General features: G+C 53.7%; 1 protein-coding gene and 1 long non-coding RNA gene across 4 annotated transcripts; one reads left to right on the plus strand and one right to left on the minus strand.

Annotated features, from left to right (window-relative positions):
- Positions 1–351: 351 nt before the first annotated feature.
- On the minus strand, positions 352–5,750 carry Sphk1 (sphingosine kinase 1). Of its 3 annotated transcripts, none has more exons than XM_047545684.1 (6): positions 4,420–5,750; positions 2,555–2,761; positions 2,068–2,220; positions 1,892–1,986; positions 1,693–1,808; positions 352–1,419 (listed from the first exon to the last, which is right to left on the minus strand). In XM_047545684.1, the coding sequence occupies exons 1-6, from the start codon at positions 4,715–4,717 to the stop codon at positions 636–638; spliced, it is 1,653 nt and encodes a 550-aa protein (XP_047401640.1). In that variant the 5' UTR covers positions 4,718–5,750; the 3' UTR covers positions 352–635. The 3 variants fall into 3 exon arrangements, with proteins under 3 accessions (XP_047401640.1, XP_047401642.1, XP_047401641.1); XM_047545686.1 differs by having other exon boundaries at positions 4,877–5,732; XM_047545685.1 differs by having other exon boundaries at positions 3,074–4,469.
- A 6,952-nt stretch (positions 5,751–12,702) lies between these two features.
- On the plus strand, positions 12,703–17,860 carry LOC124978961 (uncharacterized). The gene is made up of 2 exons (XR_007107597.1): positions 12,703–14,803; positions 15,745–17,860. It is a non-coding gene; the product is annotated as an uncharacterized LOC124978961 (long non-coding RNA).
- The last annotated feature ends 4,175 nt before the right edge of the window (positions 17,861–22,035 follow it).

A 22,035-nucleotide genomic window follows, 5' to 3' on the forward strand; every position in this document is an offset into this window, starting at 1 on the left:
ACCCTCAGGGGTGCCTTCTGAGATCTGCCTTGCTCCCTGTGGTTTCCCTGATGTCTTTAACAAGACCTTTTCCTTTCCTGTTCAACCCACACAGGGATCCAGCCACACTTGCTGACCAGCTGGCTGTGTGGCCCACAGTCAGAGGCAGGAACGAGGAGTCTCCATCTTTCCAGTTGTGAGGTCAGATGATCTGCAAGCTCCAAGGCTGAAGGTGCTCTCCTGAGAGCCCACTGCCAAGGTGGCTGTGCCATGCACTGTCCATTAGGCAGCGTTAACATTAAATTCTGTAGCCTTGACTGGAGCAAGACCCCATTCCCTCCCTAGTCCCCAGGACGGTATCAGCAGGCCGGGAATGTCACTTTTATTGGAGTTTAATTCATGGGACAGCTTCCAGACAGAAGTACTTTCCACAGACAACTGGCCCAGCCAGCAGGGCTCCTGCCCCTGGCCTTGTTCTGACCTCTGGTGGGTAGAACCCGAACTCCCGAAGCTTAACCTCTACCACCTTCCTACCCTTTTCCAGAGGAGGCCCCATCAACTCCAAAAGCTGTGGACAGGTCCTCCTGCCCTGGGGGAAGGACAGGGTCCCAAGCTCAGCCCACACACAGTAGACAAAGGCACAGCAGGCCCATGGGTCATAAAGGCTCCCCTGGAGGTGGCATCTGCTGGGATTCCTGGCTAGGTGGGGGACCCCTGCAGCCACCACTGACCATCCAGAAGTAGTCTGGGTGCACTTGGCCCTGCACAGCCTCACTGACCATCAACTCCCCATCCACAGCAAACACACCCCTCCCATCCTTAGGCTCCAGGCGGAAGGCAATCACAGGCACATGCACCAAGTAGGGGCAGTCATACTCCATGTGCTTGCCCTTCTCCATGGCCAGGAAGAGGCGCAGCAGCATGGCCCTGGACACGCCTGCCCGCACGTAGAACAGATGCATAACACCAGCTGCACAGCGGCCCATGGGCGCAGCAAACATCTCACTGCCCAGGTGGGTGTGCAGCAGCGCCAGCACCAGCACAAAGTCCTGGTGGGGTACAACTGTCCAGTGAGAGGGCACTGGCTCCTCCAGAGGAACAAGGTGTGCGTCCACAGGGCCCTGCTGCATTGGAGCAGGGGAGCTGGGCATCTTAGAGACGGCGCTTCCTGCGGGGAGGTAGGCCAGTTGCCCTCGGTAGGTGCGCAGGGCTGCCAGGCGCAGGAAGGTCCCCAGAGTGAAGCGCATCTCCCCTAAGCGCCGATACTTCTCACTTTCCAGGTCCACGTCAGCAATGAAGCCCCAGGCCAGGCTGAGCACAGAGAAGAGGCGCAGGCCCGAGGCGGTGTGCAAGGACAGCAGGTTCATAGGCGACAGGAGCCGCTGGCACAGCAGCTGCGTGCAGTTGGTCAGGAGGTCCTCATTAGTCACCTGCTCATAGCTGCAGGGGAAAAGGTCTGATGGGGCAGGGGAGGAGCCCCATGCATCCTCCCCTTCCTCCTCCTCCCTTTCGCTTGCAGGCAAGCAACATGTACTCCCTAGGGAGTTAGCAGGGGCAGTACAGAGAACAGGTGGGCTGGCCAGGAACAGGCCCCAGAACTGAGAGCCAGTCTCTGGAGGGATAAGGTGAAGTGGAATTTACTCCTGCATAGGAGAACTTAGAAAACCTGGCACCCAGGGGAAATGGAGACCCACTCTGGCCCTGGGTTCTCACCCAGCATAGTGGTTCAAGGAAGCTGCCAGAGCATTGCCAGACCCTGCTGGGAGGCTACACAAGGGTTTCTGGATGGCGGTCTCCCAGTCCGGCCGCTCCATGAGTCCATTCACCACCTGTTGGAGCATGACTCCTCAGCCCTGGAAGCCCCACCGGACCCATGTCCCAGCCCCGGGCCAGCCTCTGGTGCAGGCCTCACCTCATGCATCAGCCCATCCCCAGACATGACCACCAGAGCATCCCAGCGGCCCAGCTCCTCCGCCCGCACCAGTTCCCGCGCGTGGTTCCTCCTCTCTGTAGGAGACATGCAGTTCTCAGGGCTGGCTCTGGCAGGCGACGCTCCCTGCACCTCCGCCAGTGTGGAGGAAGACTCACCAGTGAGCATCAGCGTGAAGGAGACTTCGGCCTCGGCCAGAAGGGGCTGCACGAGGCTCTGGAAGAGCTGCAGGGCCTTGCCCTTGCCGCCGCGCGGGTTCAGCAGCACCAGCACACGGCAAGGCCGGGGGAGCAGGCCCCCGGGGCCTCCCACTACAAAAACAAACCCGAGAAGGCCGCGTCCCCAACCGGCCACTAGGGGGCCGAGAAGAGCAACAAGGGCGCCAGGGTGGAAACGCAGCGCCAGCAATACCCGGTACTTAACCCAGTAAAGCCCAACCAGAGGACACGATCTCCCGAGAGGAGGTCTGGGGTGGGGCGCGCACTCCTGATTCCCCTCTCCTTGACTCAGGCCCGGTCGGCTTCCGGTCTCGTGGGGGAAAGTATTTCTCTCCAGAGTCCCCAAACCCTTTCTTTCGGAGTTCCAATATTATTGGCGAGGGAGAGGGGATCCCCTACAGCTCTTTCCAACCAGACCCCCACAAACCTGGATCCATAGCCTCGTCCGGCGGCTCCAGCTGCCAGGGGGTCCCTGGCGCTGTTGCGGCGCTGCCCCCGGTGACCGCGGCTCGTGCTTTCAGCTCCTTATCGGTGCTGCCCAGGAGGGCGTCGCGGTGTTGGCTGTGGGGCTCGCCCTCCCCGCCCGGAGCCGGGGCTGTGGGGGTAACCGCGTCATTCCCTGCAGCGGCCAGATCTGCGGGGAAAGAGGAGACGGCGCTGGAGGAGTGAGTCCAGGGCAGCGGCTCCTTGTGCGGGAGGCGGCGCCCACCTAGATCCCGGGACCACGCACCGAGAGTGGCGCGCTCCTGGATCGCTATAAGCCCCTGGAGTCCAGGACCTAGCTTTCTGGAAGTCCAGAGAGCCGACGTCCGATGCCACCAACTGAGTCCCCAATCCCCCGAGGAAAAGGGTCTCTTCCCGGAGGCATTCCTCTCTGGGGCTTTGGGTTCCCGCCCGAGGGATGAGTCAGAGCCCCACGGCTCTCTCCGTCGGACTAGCTCCTCACCCTGTGGGGCTGCCAGGGAGAGGGGAGTCCAGTTGCGCAAAAATCCCAGAACTTGAGCAGACATCGCGAGGCACGAAGTGCTGAGCGAGGATCCCAGTCTCAGCCGGGTCACCGCGTCCCCTGCCCCGAGTTTCAGAGAAGCTGGGGCCGTGGCACGCCTCCAAGAGCCCTGCTCCGCCGCGATGCGCGCTGCGTTCGTGCGAGCAGCCCTTGTCGCGAGAGAGCCGAGCCCGAGCTGAGCCGACAGCTACCGCCTGCCTTGCCGGAGCGCGAGTGGGCACAGGGTCTCGCGGTGCGTGGCCCAGTTCCCCGGGGCCTCTCGAGGGCGGGCCGCCCAGGAGCTACCAGCCACGGGAGGGCAGGGCGGGCGGCCCTACCCAGTCGGTCTGGTTTGCTGGGGAGGCGACAATGCCGTGCCCTATAGTGGCCTGGGGCGGAACGAAGCTTGTTCAGGGCTCAGCCCCGCAACTGAGTGACAACTGAAGCGCCGGGCTGGCACAGACTCCCGGGTTTCGCTGCCTCTGGCCTCAAACTTTTCGCTGAACTTCATCGCGCGGCGCCACGGAGCGGGGAGGGCTCTCTGTTTGGGCGCCTGCCAAACCACGCCCCGCGTTGCCCCAGCTAGCGGAGGTGGAACTCAAGCTCCGTGTGGATCCCGGCCCCGGCTCGGGGCGCCACCGCACCGCCCCCAGCTCTCCCGAGCCCACCGCTTGGCCACCCTCAGGTTCTCGGCCGAATCCTGGGAAGCGGATGCGCGCTCCCGCCGCTCATAGTTAGTGGCGCCGCCGAGGGACTGGAGGAGCACTAGGAGAGGCGTGGACACAGCGTCCAACGGCGCGCGAAGGTGAGCTCGCCCCAGAGGCGAGATGCAAGCCCCGCGCGTACTCGTCTGGGTGCCCGAAGTTTGAGTGGGCACCGGGCGCATGCGGTTTTGCGCTCTGGGACGAACCTAGACTGCGCCTGGAAGCCCCGCGAGCTACCCGCAGACCTATCCACGTTGCTCGAAGCCAGGATGCCGTGCCCTCTTTGCGCGCCCCTGCCTAGCCCACCCGGAATTCCAGGTCCGGTCCCAGCCTGGCGCCCATTGTCCCGAGCTGGGACATCTCACCAGCCACCCGCGGGCTCTTTTCTTCCTTCCCACGTCTCCCGCGGAGGGCTATTTTTAGCTTCCTGACTGCTGCTGGGCCACCCAGCCACAGCGAGCCCAAAGCAGCCTGGCGTGCGGTCCCCAGCAGATCGGGACTGGCTTTGACGGCTCCGCGTCAGAGTACGCGGTCAGGAGGAGGGAGCTTTGTCAGCAACCCCAAAAGTTGAAACCTTTCCCTGGGAACACCATCGGAGCTCACCTGGGCCAGAGAAGCTGCCCGCAGCGAGCAGTCCAGCTCCACGTTCCCCGCCCCGCTGGAGAGGAGCCTGGCAGCGTGGAGGGCCTAGGGGTCCAGATCGCGAAGGAAAGGCAAGCTTGGAGGGCGTGTCCCCGCCGCCCCCGCCCCTCCCGCTTCCTCCGCGGGAAGACGCAAACGCGCCGGGGAGTTTCTGCTTCAATTGGCAAACCCGCACGCGTCTGTCAGTGTCTGATGTATTTCGCGGCAAGTGACCTGAACGTGTCCGTGAACAGCTCGAATTAAATCTCTGGAAGGTCATTGGCGGAGACTGGGAGGAAGACGTTGCCAAAGCCCAACTGATGACCTGACCAGGTACGGCCACACTTGGGAGGGGGACCCGTAGGAGACTCAGATGGTCCAGGCCCTGGCTGTGGAGAGCCCACGTTCCCTCGCCGGCCCCCAACCGACCCACACACACCTCTCTTCTATAGCTTCTTAAATTCGAGAAGAGGCTGGCCCAGGAGGAAAGCAGAACCAGTTAGCAGGGTGGCGCCCTGAATTCGGGCACTCCTCGGTGGTGTCTTCTCTTCCAGAGGACCCCACAACCCGACCCCTCTTCCCATCACTTGGGGGTCCCCGGGCGGGGCACCCAGGATGGGACTCGCGCTCCTGGAATCCGCGGCTCCGCACGGTCCTGGCAGTGTGCACTTCCTCTCTGCGCTGTCCGGGTGCAGCCCGGGCCGGGTCCTGGGCGTCCCGAGAGCGTTCTGAGAAGGTGACTCAGCGACGCGTTCACGGGTGGAGAAACTCCGGGAAACAAGAACCCGGGAAGGAGCAGGGGCGTCATTACTCACTCCCAAAGCCGCGACGCGCATCCGCGGAGATTGAGTCCTGCACCCCGGTCCCCCTACGCCGCCACCCCAGGAATCCCGCTTAGGCGGGGGAGGGCAGCGCTGCAGCCGCAATGCCGCGGTCATGCGCCGCAGGAATGCGAGCACGGGCTGGAGGAGGGTCTCCGCTCGCGAGCCGGGAGCCAGGTCTGCCCGCTACTCCCTTCTCCCCTCTTTTTCCCTCCCCTGTCCTCCAGCGGCTGTTGGGGTTCAGGTCCGGACTTTGGCGCCTAGATGACCGGGGTAGGAAGCTGTGCTAGCGAGATCTCAACCTTGGAACGGACTGCTGCGGAGACCGGCGGGGCAGTCCCCCCTCCAGCTTCCTGGCTCAGAAGAACATTTCTATCAGGCCTGACAAGCCGCAGTTGTTAGCAGCTGAAGAGGGGAAACTGAGGCACGAGGAGGGGAAGACCTGGCTGTGCGTGAATTCTTGGTTACAAAACCCTCCTGGAAAAAGACCTCCCTTTTCCTCTCGGGCCCCAGGCTGGAACCCCTGGGTCCTAGGGCTGGCGAGGAGGGGCTGCAATTGACTGGAAACAGCTGGCGCTTGCAAGGGGAAGCAGCACAGCCTGCTGGGCTCTTTATCCCTCCCGCCTTCTGAGGGCCCAGTGGGAGGGAGGCAAAGGGCAAAGCCCTCTGGCCCTGGTGCCAGTCTGCACAATGATTCCTCTGTCCTCCTTGGGCCTCCCCCCGCCCCCAAGTCCTCTGCTCTGCCCCGTCTCATTCTTGTCATTCACCTCCCCCCATCTCAGTGCCTCTTCCAGACCCCTTTCCCTTTCTGCCTGTCTGAAGAACTTCATCCCATCTCCAGAAACTCACCCATCCACATTCCTGGCCCAAGAGACAGGATTGGACAGAAGCAAGAAGCATTCTGCTCTTGCCCCTTGGGGGAACTGAAACTTTGGAAGTTTACTCAAGCAACCAAACCCTTTCCTAACAGAGCTGAGTAGCAAACCCCCAGCCCTGCCCCCAGCCTAGGAGGCCAGGCCGGGATAGGCTGGCGGCCTCCGGCTCCCCAACTTTCCCTGGATATTGGTCTGGTGGATTGCTTGCCGCAGAGCCGCCCTAGAAACCCAGCCTTCACAGAGTCTCCAAAAGAGGAAACAGCCCCAAGCCCTGTCCAGGCTTCACCCCCCAGGTTCTAATGAAACAACCAGTTACTGTGTTCAGCAGGGCCCACCATGCACCTGGCATCAGGCTTGGGCCAGCCAGGGGGTCTGACTTGATTGCCAAGGCAGGACTGGCCTCACAGGTATTACCTGTCTCACAGGTGTGAAAGGAATTGTTTTGCTCTCTCCCTCAGCCTCCCCCTCCTGTGGGCAGCCTCCCTAGGGAGACACACCTGCTGGAACCCCACACTCATGCTTTTTTAAGAGGAAAAAAAGCAGGCGTTCACTAGGCCAGGTGGTACATGACTTGCTTTTATTAGGAGAGGATTCCTGTTATCTCACCCTTCCCTAAGGCTCCCTTCCCTGGGTGAGTGCAGCTATCCAATTGCAGGGCCTCCAGGCCTCTCTTAGCCTCAGGTTCTTGCCCTTTTTATAGTAGTTTATTGCCAGGAAGGTTGGAAGGGAAGGGAGGTGTCCAGTTCTGCAAATTCTTTTTAAGACTTGTGTTTTAGGACCACCCTAGATATGGCTTTCCATTCTGTTTCCTAGATATTCTTTGCAAGTTGACCATGCCCACCCAGTGTTGGTGTCACATGCCACTTGTGGAGGATCTGGAGGAGCAGACTGGCCACACAGGATTCCTGGCTGCTTGCTGAAGTGTGGGCTTTGCCTTGGTTTCTGTTTGTGTGGTGGTGTGACTACTCTGGTTGTGTGTGGGGCGACTCTACCTTCAAGCCTTGGGTGGTCTTCTCCTCATGGACATCCTTGCTGAGGCTGGGGACCTGGTCTGTGCTGGGCTTTTGGGTTCTGCCTCCCACACGCCCTCATCTTCAGGCTTGGGGACCCTGACTGCGATTCAGGGTCTTCAGTTTGCACCCACTGTATTCATACCCACTGTTGTTTTAGCTGCCTGCCAGCATCTGGAGGCATCTGCATCTGTTTCCTGGTGGCTCAGACAGAAATTTACTGGCTTCGCTAAAAGGCGTCAGCAGGGTTGGTTCCTTTGGAGGCTCTGAGGGAGATTCTGTCCGGTGTCTGTCCTGGCTTCTGGTGGTTTGTTGGCACTCTTTGATGTTCCTTGTCTCATCTCTACATCACCCTGATTTTCACCCTCATCTTCACGGCCATCTTCCCTGTGAAAGAGTTGGCTGAGATTTGTTCATGTGTGTGTGTGTCTATCAGTGCTGGGGATAGACCCTCGGGCTCTGCCAAACTGAGTTCGACCCCCCAGCCCAAGATTCATTGTCTAGATTTAGATGTGCTCTGCATTATTTTCTAAGGGCATGTTCTCCCTCAAATGTAAATGACTGGGAGGGAAAATCAATAAGTTGTAAGGATCCTTATGTGAAACCAAGGTTTGAGATTTTCTTTTTTGTTTTTTTAAATATTGTAGTACAGGGGATTGAACCCACAGTGATCTAACACTGAGTTACATCCCAGTCTTTAAAAAAGTTTTTTCAGGTTGAGATAGGATCTCACTAAGTTGCCCAGGCTGGCCTTGAGCTTGTGATCTTCCTGCCTTAGCCTCCTGCCTCAGCCTCCCCAGTAGCTGGGATTACTGGCATGCACCACTGTGCCTGGCTTCATGTAACAACACTAGGGGGTCTTGAAAGAGGAAAATCCTAGGCACTGTGCATGCTTCTGTAGGTACCGGAGAAATGCCGTGTGTGGAAGCCAGGCCTGCCCTCCTCTCAGCGCTGCCAGGGTGCAGTCTGCTGGGAGGAGTTTATATCTGTTGACAGCCCAGCTCCCACACTGTCCCAGCTACCTTGACCTTCAGATCCTGGCTTCTACCTTGGCTTATGGCAACCTCAGTTTCCGGAGCAGATGGGTTTGTTCCCCAGGCCTTGGAAGAACAAAGCTGAGTTTTGTGTTGAATGGTGCACTAGGTTCCTATTACTGCACAGATTTGTCTTGTTTCCAGAGGTCGGAAGTCCACAGTGGACTTGTGGGACTGTGTAACCCGGCCTTTTCTCCTAGGAGCCACCTGTGTTCCTCGGTTCAGGGGCTTTCCTTCACCTGGAAAACCTGCAGCATCTCAGAATCAGATCTTATCTCTAGCTTCTGTTTCAGCCCTTAGTCTTCTCTCACTCTGGCCTGCCTTTGTTCCTGTCGTAAGGACCCTGAGATTACAATGGCTCCACCCAGATGGCATACGATAATCTCCCATCTCAAGATCTTTAATCACATTTGGATTGTCCCTTTTGCTATATAAGGTAACATGTTCATTCATGGATTCTAGGGATTGTGACAGGGACACCTTTAGAGACCATGACTTTGCCAACCACAGATGGATAGGTAAATAGTCCAGAAACTGTGTCTTTACTTGACTCCAAAACCTTCTTTTCCAGCTCCTCCTCCCTTTCCCAGCTGTACCCAAGTGAACACAAACCAGGACCTTGCTTTCCCCAAAATAAGCATATCCTGATTTGGCTAAAAACACCCTTTTTGGGATCAAGACGTGATTCTCTAGACTTTGTGGTCTTTGACTCATCTAGCACAAAGAAAATTGGTTTCCATTTTTTGAAATGACCCAAGAGGGAGAAATTGGCATCTTTGCTAAACATAGTAATTACAGCATTGCAAAACCCCAACTCTTCACCTGGGGAGGTGTTGGAAACAGACCAGCCCATCCATTTGCAGCCTGGCAGAACTCCCCACACTGCTTTGCAGGAAGGGCTTGCCCCCAGGCACAGCCCCTGGGCAACAACAAAAGTGTGCGGCCCTCCCAGCTCCTGTCATGTGACCTGGCAATCCAGCTGCTTCTCTCCTCTGTGGCAAGGCTGGACCAGGCCAGCCACACTGACACGCCTGCCCCAGGAAAGAGTCACTCATTGGGAGCATTCCCTGGGCTCCTGCTGACATCAGTTCCCCTTCAGGCCCAAAGTGGGCTCTGGCCTGGCCTTTCCTGTCCAACCCCACATCCTGAATACTTGTGCCCAGGGTACAGCCAAGCCCCAGTCCACCACCTCTGCCTGTTGCTCCCTTGCTCAGCTATCCTGGGGACCCTGGTGCAAAGACCTCACCTCCCAGGGAGGAGAAGCCCGAAGGCTGTGTCACAGCACCTTGGCAGTCATGCAAAGGAAAGCCAAGCTGCTTTTATCTCAGCAGCCGAGCCCTGCTCACAGAGGCGGGGGATGGGTGTGCACAGTTTTCCTGGGGCTTTTTGTTTTGGAATGTTTTCCACTTGCACATCTCAGAAGCTAAAATGTGTCCTTGGGTGGTTCCCAAAGCAAACAGAGAGCAGGTTGGATGTGGGCCTGGGCCAGGAAGTGCCTTTGCCTAATGGTCTGGGGCTATTTCCACCCACCTAAGGGGGGACCTACACCTGCACTGAGGGACAGTGAAGTTCCTTCTCATCCTGTTCCCAGACAGCACAGGGGTCTCTGGGGACACCCTCCTGGTGGCCATCCCGGGGTATACCTGTCTCCTCTTTTACACAAACAAGCAGCCTCTTAGGCTTCCTCAAAGCCAATTAGTGGGGGCAAGCAAGGGATGGATGCCCTATTTCACCAAGCTGGGAAGAGACTTGGAGCCTGGAGCGTTCCTCATGCTCATTATCCACATCCCGAAAATAGAAATTCCCCTTCCCTGGAGGCTCATCTCCTGAAGGTCAAGCCCTTCTATTCTTTCCAGGCACAAGCCGGGCTACTGAAGTAATGATTGTGCGGGATGCTGGACAGCTGGGGCCAGGGAGCCGCGCTCTGGACAGGATGCCTTTGCCTGATTCCACAGGCGCGGACAGCCCCTGGGGCCTTTGTGCAGACAGGGAGCCATGCTGACGATCTGACAGGATAGCCTCTCCAACAGCAGAGTGGCTTGTTCTTGTCGCTCATTGCCTTAAAGTCCTGATCACAGCAACAGGACTGTCATGTTGAGAATGAGCTAAGATGTCATTTCTCCTTCGAGGCACCATCAGAGGATCCCAGCAGCCTCCTCTGACACCCTGGTTTCAAAACTACATGGGTAACCAGGTGATTACCTGTCTTGGTGCTGAGGATTTTTTTTTTTTTAATGTCTGATATTTCAAGACTTGCAGACTAGTTAGAACATATGAGAGAGAGAGAGAGAGAGAGAGAGAGAGAGAGAGAGTGTGTGTGTGTGTGTGTGTGTGTGTGTGTGTGTATCTATATATGAATAAATCAAAATAGAAAGGGCCAGAGAATGCTCTAGAGCAACCAGGAGCTTATAGGCCACTGGAATATTGCAGTCAGAAGGGTACTGCCCACAGAAGTCCTCAAACAATGCTCACAGGCTGACCTCCCATGCGGATCCTCTAGCAGATGCCACAGGGCCCCCAGGGACAAAGCTGCATCTGGATGCAAAGTGCTGCCACATACAGTGAGCTCAGGAAGGACACCTTCTGCACCCCACCTCCTCCTGGCGGGGCACGGCAGGCTGGGGGGATCCAGATGGTCCTAATGTAGAGTTAAAAAGACACATCAGTCTTCCTGACTCTGCATGGCCTAGAAAAATCCATAGCATCAGAACTTAGCATTTGCAAACAAGCACGAACCATTTTAGGCTGAGTTCCAATTGCCATGTGACAAGTATCTGTAACTACTTGGTTCTCAGAATGAGAACTTGGAGCTCCTAAGGAGGGAAAACACTCAATAACTGCAAAAGATGATAGCACAGGACCGGATCTGCCTCCCTTCAGCTTGGCAGGCACGAATGTCACTCCCACGGGGGAGGGCATGTTGAGTCTTCACAGGGGGATCTGCCCTTCAGTTTGTAGCCTTCCGCGGTATAGGAGCCACCCTGGCAAGGAAAGGCTGAACAGGAGCCTGGAGCCACAGCAACCCCAGGACACTGAAGGGCCAGCCTCTGAGGTCTCAGATGCGTTTAATGAGCTGAGGTTCCTGAGAGCAAGAGAGGAACCTAGTTCCAATTCTGCACCAGGACCCTGTGTGCTGTGAGCATCCAACAAAGGCTGGCATGTAGACCATGGAAACATGGCAGATAGTAAGCCAGTAGTACCAACCAGTCCTTGAGATCTTTTAAAATAAAAGACTTAAGGTTCCTTTAAAGGTTAAACATCCACCCCAGATTTGGTGCTACGTGCCTGTAGTCTATTCTGGAGGCTGAGACAGGAGGATTGCTTGAGCCAGGAGTTTAAGGCCAGCCTGGCAACACAGCGAGACCCTGTTTCTTAAAAAAAAAAAAAAAAAAAAAAAAAAAAAAAAAAAAGAAGAAGAAAGAAAGAAAGAAAATTAGAGATATAATTATCATATGACTCAACAATCAACTTCTAGGTATGTACCTGAGAAAAATGAAAACACACGTACACACAAAAAGTGGGGCAGAAGTGTTCATAGGCAGCATTACTCACAGTGGCCAAATGCTGGAAACAACCCAAATGCCCGTGTGGATGAATGCGTTAACACAATGTAACAAATCCTTACAATGGAATATTATTTGGTCATTGTGTTAGCTTTCTGTTACTATCACAAATACCTGAGATAATCAACTTATGTAGAAGAAAGGTTTATTTTGACTCACAGTTTTAGAGATTTCAGTCCATGATTGGTCAGCCCCTTTGCTTCGGGCCTGTGGTGGCACGTCATGATAGGCCCTGTTGTGGAGAAAAACCACTGACCAGGAAGTGAAAGAGAGCAGGAGGAAGGGGCTGGGTCTCCTCCTTATCCCCTGGAGGGCACACCTCGATGACAGAAAGACCTCCTATCAGGCCCCACTTCTTAAAGGTTCTCCCACCTCCCAGTCACACCCGGACCCTTGGGGGACACTAACCTAAACCAAAGTGGTTATACAAAGGAATAGAGTCCAGTTGTGTGTTACAGTGTGGATGAACCTCAAACATATCATGCTAAGGGAAAGAATCCAGATGCAAAAGGCCACCTATTGTGTGCACCCACTTAGATGAAAGGCCCAGAAGGGGCAAATCTTTAAAGACCGAGAGCAGATAGGTGACTGCCAAGGTCGGGGGAGGGGAGTGAGTAACTGCCCAGTGGGTGTGGGATTTTATTCTGGGGAAATGCAAATGTTTTGAAATTAGATAAAGGGGACAGTTTCACAACATTAGAAATATGCTTAATGCCACTAAATTATTACTTTAAGATGGTTAATTTTATGTTGTTTTTTAAAAAATACTGTTAGTTGTAGATGGACACAATACCTTTATTTAATTTATTTATCTATTTATATGTGGTGCTGAGGATCACACCCAAGGCCTCACACATGTGAGGCAAGCACTCTACCACTGAGCCACAACCCCAGCCCCAATTTTATGTTGTTTTAGTTACCACAACTCTATTTTCAAAATATTTTTTTTAAATGAGGGACTTGGCTGGGCACACTCCTGTAATTCCAATGGTTCAGGAGGCTGAGGCAGGAGGATGGTAAGTTTGAGGCCAGCCTTAGCAACCTAGTGAGACCCTAAGCAACTTATGAGGGACTGGAGGAACAGGCAGTGTCTCTTTCCAGATCATTCTTTCATGACGCTCAAATGTCCGTTTCCAAAGCTGCAGTGGTAGTCATGAAGCAGTGGACTCCTCCAGTCCAGGAGCCGCAGTCTCCCCTGCTCTGGGCCGTCCTAGCCCCAGGCTTCTGGCTCTGCACAGCCCACCCTCTTCTCTGCATCCAGCACAGGTTCTCAGTGTGACAACATGTACTTTCTTCTCTATTTTGTTTTGGTTTTTTTTTTTTTTTTGGTCACAAAAATGGTCTCAGCTCTAGGTTTGCTGGACATTTCTCCAACTGCCATGTTGCCTTGCTGCTGGAAGTTGCAGGAACTGTTCTGGGGACTTGATCCTTTTTCTGACTGGCACCTATAATGGCTCTATAAACCCTTTTATTTCAGAGATTGCTCAGTTTCTATAATTTTGATTTAACATCTGATTTTTTTAAAAAATATTTTTAGTTGTAGATAGACACAAGACCTCTGTTTTGTTTCTTTATGCGGCGCTGGGGACCGAACCCAGTGCCTCAGATGTGCTAGGCAAGCGCTCGACCACTCAGCCACAACCCCAGCCCCTAACGGTTGATTTTAATGTGTATACTAAGTGACCAGTTTAGCAGCAAAGGAGAAGCCGAAGCCTGTTTTCCTAGTTGGTGAGCCTGCACAAAGGTTCCTGTAACTGCCACAGAAGACTCTTAGGGGGCATGATGGACTAACGGTCCTCTGAAGATTTCATGTCTGGAAGTGAATCAGGCATAGTGCAGAAATGACACACACGTTACAATCTCTCCCCACTTCCTCCCAGACACCAGCGTGGGAACATGGGAAGGGTGACACAGCTGGCTGCCGCCCAGGCTCCAGGGAAGGGGGGGCCGGCCTTGGATCTGCGCCTCTTACGGTCCCTCCCACTCCATGCTGTCAACGCCAGGTGCTCTCCTGAATTAAAAAGCCAAATTACATCCGATTTCCCTGTTGAACGGTGATGCAATTTTGGAAAGGCTTTTTCTTAATATCTAATTGGTATTTAATTACTAGGGAATTCTATTTGCCCTTGGATATAAGATGAAGAGAAGTTTGCCTTCCCTCTTGGCACCCTGGTCCCTGTTTTCAATTCTCTTGTCCCTGCCACCTGGCCACACCACATTCTGATCCGGATTGGATTCTGAGAACCTGACCATGTTTCCGTGGTGGCTGCTTTGGAATAGCAGAGGGGAATGACCGGAGGAGGATGGAAAGGAGGAAGAGATGGGCAGGGCCGGGGGAGGGAGACCCTGGGGGCTCTCCTATCAAGTGTTAACAGCCTCATGAGTCGAACTGTGTGCACACCTGAACTTGGACTTGTAATGGTGTCTGGTTAGTACGGTCCACTAGCCCTGGCGTGGCTCTGTGTGGACCCTTCCTGGAGAGTCACTAGAAATCCATTTTTCATCCGAGGGGGGACCATACGTTCCTGAAAGCTCTTGACTCCCTAGGGGAGTGTCCGAATGATGTGTTTCTGAGTAATAACACCCTAAAACGCGGTGACCTGAAACAGCCTCCCATCTCCCACAGTGGGCTTGGCTGTGGGTTGATGGGGCTCAGCAGGGGGTTCTCGCTCTCGGGGATCCCCAGGTTGCCATGTCAGTGGGGCTGAACATCTGAGATGGCTCCCCGATATGCTGAGGGAGCTGCCACCCGCCAGCTGGGACTGTCATTTGGAGCGTGGCCTCTCCACGTGATGCGCAGCTGGGGTCCAGGAAGGAATGTTCCTGAGCAATCACGCGGAGACCCAGCCAGGCGCTCCAAGACTTCTCAAGCCTCAGCCTCAAAGTCCCGAGCATCACTTGTGCTGCACTCCGTTGGTCAAGCAAATCACCAAGGCCGCCCAGGTTCCAGGGGCAGAATGGGGCTCCACACCTTGTGGGGAGCAGTGCGGCCGCAGGCAGGGAGGCAGTGGAGGCAGCTGTCTTTGGAGGTTCTCCAGCTCAGGAAGTAAGAACTGGGACAAGGTGAGTGTAGACCCCTTCACGTGAGTCCTCAGGGACCCCAGTGCCGTGGTGGCCGAGTGCCCCCGCTGGTCCTGGTGCCGTGACTGAGGCCTCCCACCCTGCGTGACAGCATCTGTCCTCTAACCCTCTGTCCAGGGGAGGCCGCGGGTTTGGCACTTCCTTCTCAGAGCTGGTGGCGACCTCTCTGTGGCTCTGCTGGGCCAGGCCCACATTTAGCCAGTTGCGAGGCTTTCGGAAGAAAAGCTGTTATTTTTCCCAGTAACTACCACCAGCTATGCTGGGTCCAAACCCCCTTTGCCACACTGGCACGGGCTTCCATGGAGGCACCCTTGGCTTCCAGAGGGGTTCCAGACTTGTCCACAGCTCGTCTCCCATCCCCCATCTGCCCCGGCAGGGGCCAGGCAGAGGCTCCACACTGGGGCAGGGGACCCCCCTGCCCTGTGTTTCTTCTCTGAGGTTGAGGCAGGAAGGAGAGAAATGGAAAACAGATGTGTTTCCTGCGGTGGCTGGTGACACTGCAGTTTTCCCTTGCCCTGGGGGGTCTTCATTGCAGACCCAGCTCATTCCTTAGGGTGGGGTTCCTCAGCGCTGTTGACATTGGGGCTGGACCATTCTTTGCTGTGGGAACCCGTCCTGTGGAACGTTTGGCAACACCCTGGCCTCTACCCATCCGATGCCAGTGTAGTCCCCACGTCATGACAACCCAAAAGGTCTTCAGACCTTGCCAGATACGCCTGGGGGACACCTACCCCGGTTGAGAGTGACCACTCTACACACTTGGTGGGAACAAGGGGCCCACAGGGCAGCTGATGAGAGACTCTGTCCCAGGACTCCTGGGTCGCGTGTTCTTGCTGGTTCTAGGAGGTGGTATCATGCCGTATTACCCCAGTCCTGGAATCTGCACTTCTAACCAGCTCTGCCTCCCACTCTGGGGCCTGTAGGTGCAGCACCCATCTTCCGACGTGCTGGATGGGCCCACCCTCCGTCTTGGCTGACCACCCACTGCGCCAGCTGCACTGGGCACTTTCTAAACCTCAGGAGCCCCAGGGAACCTGTCCTATGGGCAGACCAGCCAGTGTGTGACCAAGTAGACGGCCACACGGGCACAAGGTCTTCTTGCCTGTCCTCCCACACACTTTACAAAGATTCCTCTGTGTCTCCAGCCCCCAGCCCCCACCTGGCTTCACGAAAAACCAGTCCTGTCCTGGTGGAGAAGGGAGGCCTCCTGTCCAGACAGAGGCCCTCCCAAAATGTGACCTCACAGCCCTCCCCTCTTCCTTTGGGGGCTCCTAACACCGCCTGCCTGGAGTCGGACCAAGTGTCACATGTAAAGGGCACAGTCCTCCCAGGATATCCCCCGCTTCGGACACCAATTGCAAGATCAGAGGTCCTCACTTCTGACCAGTTGGCTACAAATTTGGGGGTTTCCCACAACAGACACCAGAATCCACTGGAATGACTCACAGTACCCAGGAAAATGCTGAATTCACTTTTATGGTTTTACCAGACAAAAGACTATAAATCAGAACCAAACCACAGGGAGAGATGCATAGAGCCAGGTCTGCGAGGGTCCCAGAAGCAAAGCTTTGTCATCCTCAGGGACACGTGTCCCTCCTGGCACGCTGATGTGTGACAACTGGAGAAGCCCACCCCTGTGTTGGTGTCCAGAGTCTGGTTTTGTGGTGCTGGGGACAGAGATGGCCAGAGATCCCAGCATCCGCCGGGCAGCGCTCCCTTCTTGGGCTTCTAGGACCTGAGGCCCCAACTGCTCCCCTGTTCTCCCAGCTGCCAGGCTGGGCTTCCCCCCTGTTCCCCAGGGTCCACTTTCTGCTGCTTCTGTCCTGCCATTTCCATCTGCCCAGTTCCCTGTATTAAATTACTGGTTGGCATCAAGAGGTTGCCGTTTCCTTGCTTGGCCCCTGACTAATAGAGGCCCCTGACAAATATTTCCATCTCCCTCCACCTAATGACCAGAGTGTTCCTGGGCTGCTGTAAGCACTTAACACGCTCAACCCTCACAAAGCCCTGTGGGGTCACAGTGTTTGTTGCCACCATCCAGAGGAGCAAAGGCGACACAGGAGGGCAGAGCTGTTTGCCAAGGTCACAGGCCTGGAAAGAAGCTGGCTCTGGCTCTGGAGGCTACCCTGCAGCCTCCCTGTTTCCCTGGATGGCAGTTCTTGACCATGTACTACTCCAGCTGATGGATGAACCGTGACTGTCATTCTACATTCCTAGTTTGGAGGTTGTAGCTATTTGGACCTCGGTCTCCCAGAACATGTCAAATCTGGAGCACTTGAGCCAGGTTTATCCCTTCCCCGCATCATTTGCTTCATGATTTGTCATAACCTGTCTCCCTGGAGTCCCCTCCTACCTTCTCAGCCCCTCTGGTCCTGACCTTTTTCCTCCCTCCTTTTCTTTCTATTTTATCCCATCTTGCCAGTGCTGCTAAAAATCTAGCCACATGTCCAGGAAGCGGCTCTTATTGGCAGGAGTTTCTGGAGTGCACTAGAAGGCTCTAGATGGTTTCTAGGAACTGAAGGCTTCAAGCATGTGTGGGTATTTGGGACACCTTGAATGCTTCCAGAGGCCTCCACCAGGAGCTTCTAGGACCCCATGTGCAGGCAAGGCCCCTGTCCTGTTGAGGACTCTGGATCTCATGAGTTCACCCCGGATTTTCCAGCAACCATAACAGCAGCCGCTCTCTACCACTGTCCTTGCTGAAGTTGGGAAGGGTCACTCCCAGCAGGCTTGGCTCCTCTGCCCAGTGTTTGGCCCTTGTCCCCAGCATGGTTTCTGGTATCCTATAGAGAGAATCAGCTTAGAGATCCAAGTTGATATTATTTTTAGAAATACAGATCATCTGTTCAGAGAATGAAAACAGCAAAAGTCCTCATATTTTTCCAAAGTTCGAGTTGGAGTAGGGTAATATGGATGCAAAACTCCTGAATTATTAGGGCCAGGGGTGTAGTAGCTCAGGGGTATAGCGTGTGCTCAGCACGCGAGGGGCCCTGGGTTCCATCCCCAGCACCAAAAAAAAAAAAAAAAATGAAACAAAAACTGAGTTACTGCTGAAACGTCCTCTTTTGTTGCAAAGAGTGACCTTGCCTCCCAGCAGTCCTTCCCCACTGGACAGGGATGAGCCATCCTAACACAGCCCTCTTTGTTTTGTCCTGTCTGTTCTCAGACCTGAACCCGTGCCACTCTTTGTCATTTGGTTTTTAGAAAGGAGGGATCATCTTTCCATAATTTATGCTGAGCCTGCAGTCTGGTTAACAATGGGGGATTTTTTTTTTTTTTTTTTTTTTTTAACTTGAAAACTAAAATCCGGCTGCCTACAGAAAGTGTCACCTTGTGGCAGACAGACCTGGTTTTGATCCTTCAGGTCTCCAACAAGCGTGGGGCTCGAGGATCAGCCTGGCTTTATAAAGCAACAAAACAAAGCAAAACGGAAAATGACCACATGAAGTCTCACAAACAACAACAACAAAAGGCACTTTTTACAACATAGGCTGAAGGCTCTTCCTCCGTGTTTCCAACCCTCAGCCTGCAGAAGGCCGTTGCTGGCAGAATTGCTTCTTGCTCCCAGGAAGTCAGTCTTTGTTCTATTGGAGTTGGGGGGGGGGGGTCTTCTACTAATTAGACAAGGCCCGTCCGTGTTATGGAAGGTAATCTGCTTTACTCCAAGTTCAATGATTTAAATGTTAAAATCATCTCCCCCATCTCCTCCAAAAATCACAGAAACATCCAAAATAATATTTAACCAAATATCTGAGCAGCAGGACCCAACCAATTGGATTCATAAAATTAACCATCACAGATCTCTAGGAATTTACACTTAGGAAGGGACTATTAGGCACAGCCTAACTGAGATCACCCAGATACTGAGGCAAGAACATGGCACATATTACAGGACACCAAAACATATGCTCTGCCTCACTTGCTTTTAGTTGACTTGAAGATCACTAATTTTGAGCCAGGCATGGTAGCACATGCCCACAATCCCAGCAACTTGGGAGGCTGAGACAGGAGGATCTCAAGTTTGAGACCAGCCTCAGCAACTTAATGAGACCCTGTCTCAAAATAAAAAAAATAAAATAAAAAAGGACTTTGGATGGGGCTTCGTGGTTAAGCACCCCTGTGTTCAATCCCTGGTACCAAAAAAAAAAAAAAAAAAAAATCACTAGTTTTGGAGGTCACACAACTGGGCAATATATTATTAGTCTCCCACTGGCTCTGCTGTAGATCACAGCTCTGGTGTGTGTTGTGAGGATGATGATTGCCTAGGTTACTCTTCAGAGACCTGAAGGCATCTTTTGCTGAAAACAGAAGTCTTCGCCTAGGTCTGTAGCTGTCCCGTGGGAGACTGGGACGGGTGAGAAGGCTGGGCCTCTCTGCCTTCATGTCATGTCTGTCTCCTCTTGCCGTCTCAACCTTTGGGTCAGCTCTCAGCATTGCATGTAGACGTGTTGGTCATTTGAGAAATGCTTTGTCCAGAACTATAATACAGGGCTAACTTGACCTAGACCTGCCAGCCACCATGAGCAGAAACACAGACCAGGAGAGGTGGCACCTGAGTTCCTCAAGATCCCCACCTGTCCTGTCCCCAGAGAGTTGGGTATTCCTCCTTGTTTTAGCCTCTCTCCCTCCCCATGCCCAGCCTGTGTCTCTGTCCCCTCCACACCCTGAGTCCAGGGGCTGATTTGGGAGCAGAGCTCCTTCTTCTCCATTCTTTGGCCTCTGCATAAAGCCTTTCTTTCTCCCCAACACTCTTCTCTCAGACATTGTTTTTTCCATTGATTTTTCTGTGGGAAGAGCCTCTGGCCCTGGGTTCCATAGCACAAGTAGTTAATTTGGGAAATGAAACCAGGAAGCACGAATAAGAGAAGAAAAGAAGAGAAAAATGGCAGGCAGGGCTGTGTGGGGTAGGAGGTGGTTGTGGGAAACTGAGGCTCATCCCCTCTGGGGAGTCCTGGCGGCTGGTGGGAAGCAGCGGCAGTCATCCCTAGCAAGCAATGGGAAGCTGACCATTCACTCCCTGGCCTTCCTTGCCTGCCCTGGAAGGGGCACCAGGGCTCCAGTGGCTGGAGGAAGCGCTCTGGCCAAGCTGGGCAGGGCTGCACTTGGGAGCCTCCAGGAGGTCTGTGGGCACAGAGTGACTACCAGACCAGGGGAGTTTGCCGGTGCCCACTTGGTCTCCACGATGGAGTGAAGATCATACAGGGTCTCGGTCGAGAAGGCCCAGACCAGCAGTGCAAATGAAGAAGCAAAGGAGGAAAAAGGACTTACATCGGTTAAGTGCAGGTTTTGTTTTCAAGAATGAGACCCGTAGGTGCTTCAGCTAACCCGGTCTTCAAACTAACAGCAAGAAGCCTTGCGGTTCTTTCAATAAAAATGAGAAATAATTCAAAATTCTCCATTATAATCAGTGTCATTGACTGAATTATGTGCCTCCCTAAATCCATATGTTAAAATCCCAACTCTGAGGGGCTCAGAATGCGACCGTGTGGAGATAGATGTGTGTGTGTATGAGTGTGTGTGTGTGTGTGTGTGTGTGTGTGTGTGTGTGTGTGTGTGAGGGTCTTGCTATGTAGACCAGGCTGGCCTCAAACTCCCATTTCTCCCATCTCAGTCTCCTGAGTAGCTAGATTACAGATGCCTGCCCCTTCACCTGGATTGGAGGTAGGTCTTTAAAGAAGTCTTTCAGCTAAATGAGGTCACTAGGGTGAGGTCACTAGGGTGGGCCCCAGCTCGATATGATTGGTGTCTCTGTAAGAAGAGATCAGGACACAGATAGAAGGCCTCCTGAGAAGCCAATCCTGCTCACGCCTTGATCTGGGACTTCCAACCTCCAGAACTGGGAGAAAATACATTTCTGTGATTTAAGTTGTCAGCAACTGTAACAGAACAGTTCAATCATTAGGGGCAGAGCGAGGAAGGCGGGGCGGCGGGTTTTGCAGGGGGTGAGGAAGAATCTGGGGATGGGATAAAACAGTACCAGAACACGTCCAGCCGTTGGGTTCCAGCGCTGCCTGTGCTGCTGTTCACTGGAAATCTTCACACCCTCGGATTTGCTTGAAACCTGGCCCCTGACCCCAAATATTGAAGACGAAATGCTGGAAGAAGAAATCAGAACTGGGTCAGCCTTCGGCATCACCGTGCAGGGTCCAGACCAGCAAATCTTTAGTAGGGAAAACAGATGCTGGACTCCAGTCTCTCTCTCTCTTTTTTCGCATTTTTGACCTACTGGGGATGGACCCCAGTACCCTGTGCATGCTAGGCAAGGGCTCCCCCAGCCCTTTTTGGTAGTTTTAAGACAGAGTCTCCCTAAGTGGTCAAGACTGGCCCTGAATTCACCATCCTCCCTCGGCCTTCCACGTCCGTGGGACTGCCGACATGCCAGGCTATGCTCCATTCTTTAATAAATTCCATAAAGAATGAATTACGTACAACCCACATAACTTCAGAAAAAATGTAAAAACGGAAATAGAAAATATGGATCCTAACACCACAATGGAGATAACCACTCTCTACCTAAAACACGCACACATGCATGAGCGCACATGCACACATCGTACTTTTATATAATCGAGATCATTGTTTAGAGCAGAGGTCAACCAAACTTTTCTACAAAGAAAACAGTGAATATTTATTTAGGCTTTGTGGGCCAGACTGCCTCTACCGCGATGACCCAAGTCTGCTGATACAGGCCCAAAGCAGTCTCAGATAATATGTAAACAAATGGGTGTGCTGTGTTTTAAGCAACTTTACTCAGGACACTGGGAGTGGAAGTGGTGGAGAAGTGGGAGGGTAGGCACTGGGGGATGACTTTGAAAATCTTTTGTGGCCTCGGAGTATGACTCAGTGGTACAGGGCTTGCCTAGCATGCTTGAGGCCCTTTGTTCCATTCCCAGCACAATTAAAAAAAAAAAAAAAAAAAAAAGCCTTTAGTAATAGACCTGACTTTTCCTCCAGGATACTTCAATTCATGACATGATTCATTATTCAGTTTGTCAAAATCAGATTGTCAAAGGAGTGAATTTCTGCAAGTTCAGTTAATGATCTAATTGAGTTTTGTTAGTGATTCATGATCCAACAGCATCCTATCTATGAAAGGGAAGGGTGTTCCGCTGAGCTGAGCAGAAGAGGTAGGTTTTATAGGCAAAGAAAGGGTTGCGAAAAGCAAAAATAAGGAACAAAAAACAGACTGGTCATTTCAAGCCAAAGTAACTTTC

This window comes from Sciurus carolinensis, chromosome 3 (genome assembly GCF_902686445.1).
Source record: "Sciurus carolinensis chromosome 3, mSciCar1.2, whole genome shotgun sequence".
Taxonomy (NCBI): Eukaryota; Metazoa; Chordata; class Mammalia; order Rodentia; family Sciuridae; genus Sciurus; species Sciurus carolinensis.

Excerpts from the sequence above, each read along its gene's own strand:
- Sphk1 (XM_047545684.1), bottom strand. The coding sequence starts at position 4,717 with ATGACCTTCCAGAGATTTAATTCGAGCTGTTCACGGACACGTTCAGGT. Across the intron at positions 2,762-4,419 it reads GGGCAGCTTCTCTGGCCCAG|ATCTGGCCGCTGCAGGGAAT; the intron begins GTGAGCTCCGAT and ends CTTTCCCCGCAG. Across the intron at positions 1,987-2,067 it reads CTTCACGCTGATGCTCACTG|AGAGGAGGAACCACGCGCGG; the intron begins GTGAGTCTTCCT and ends TGTCTCCTACAG.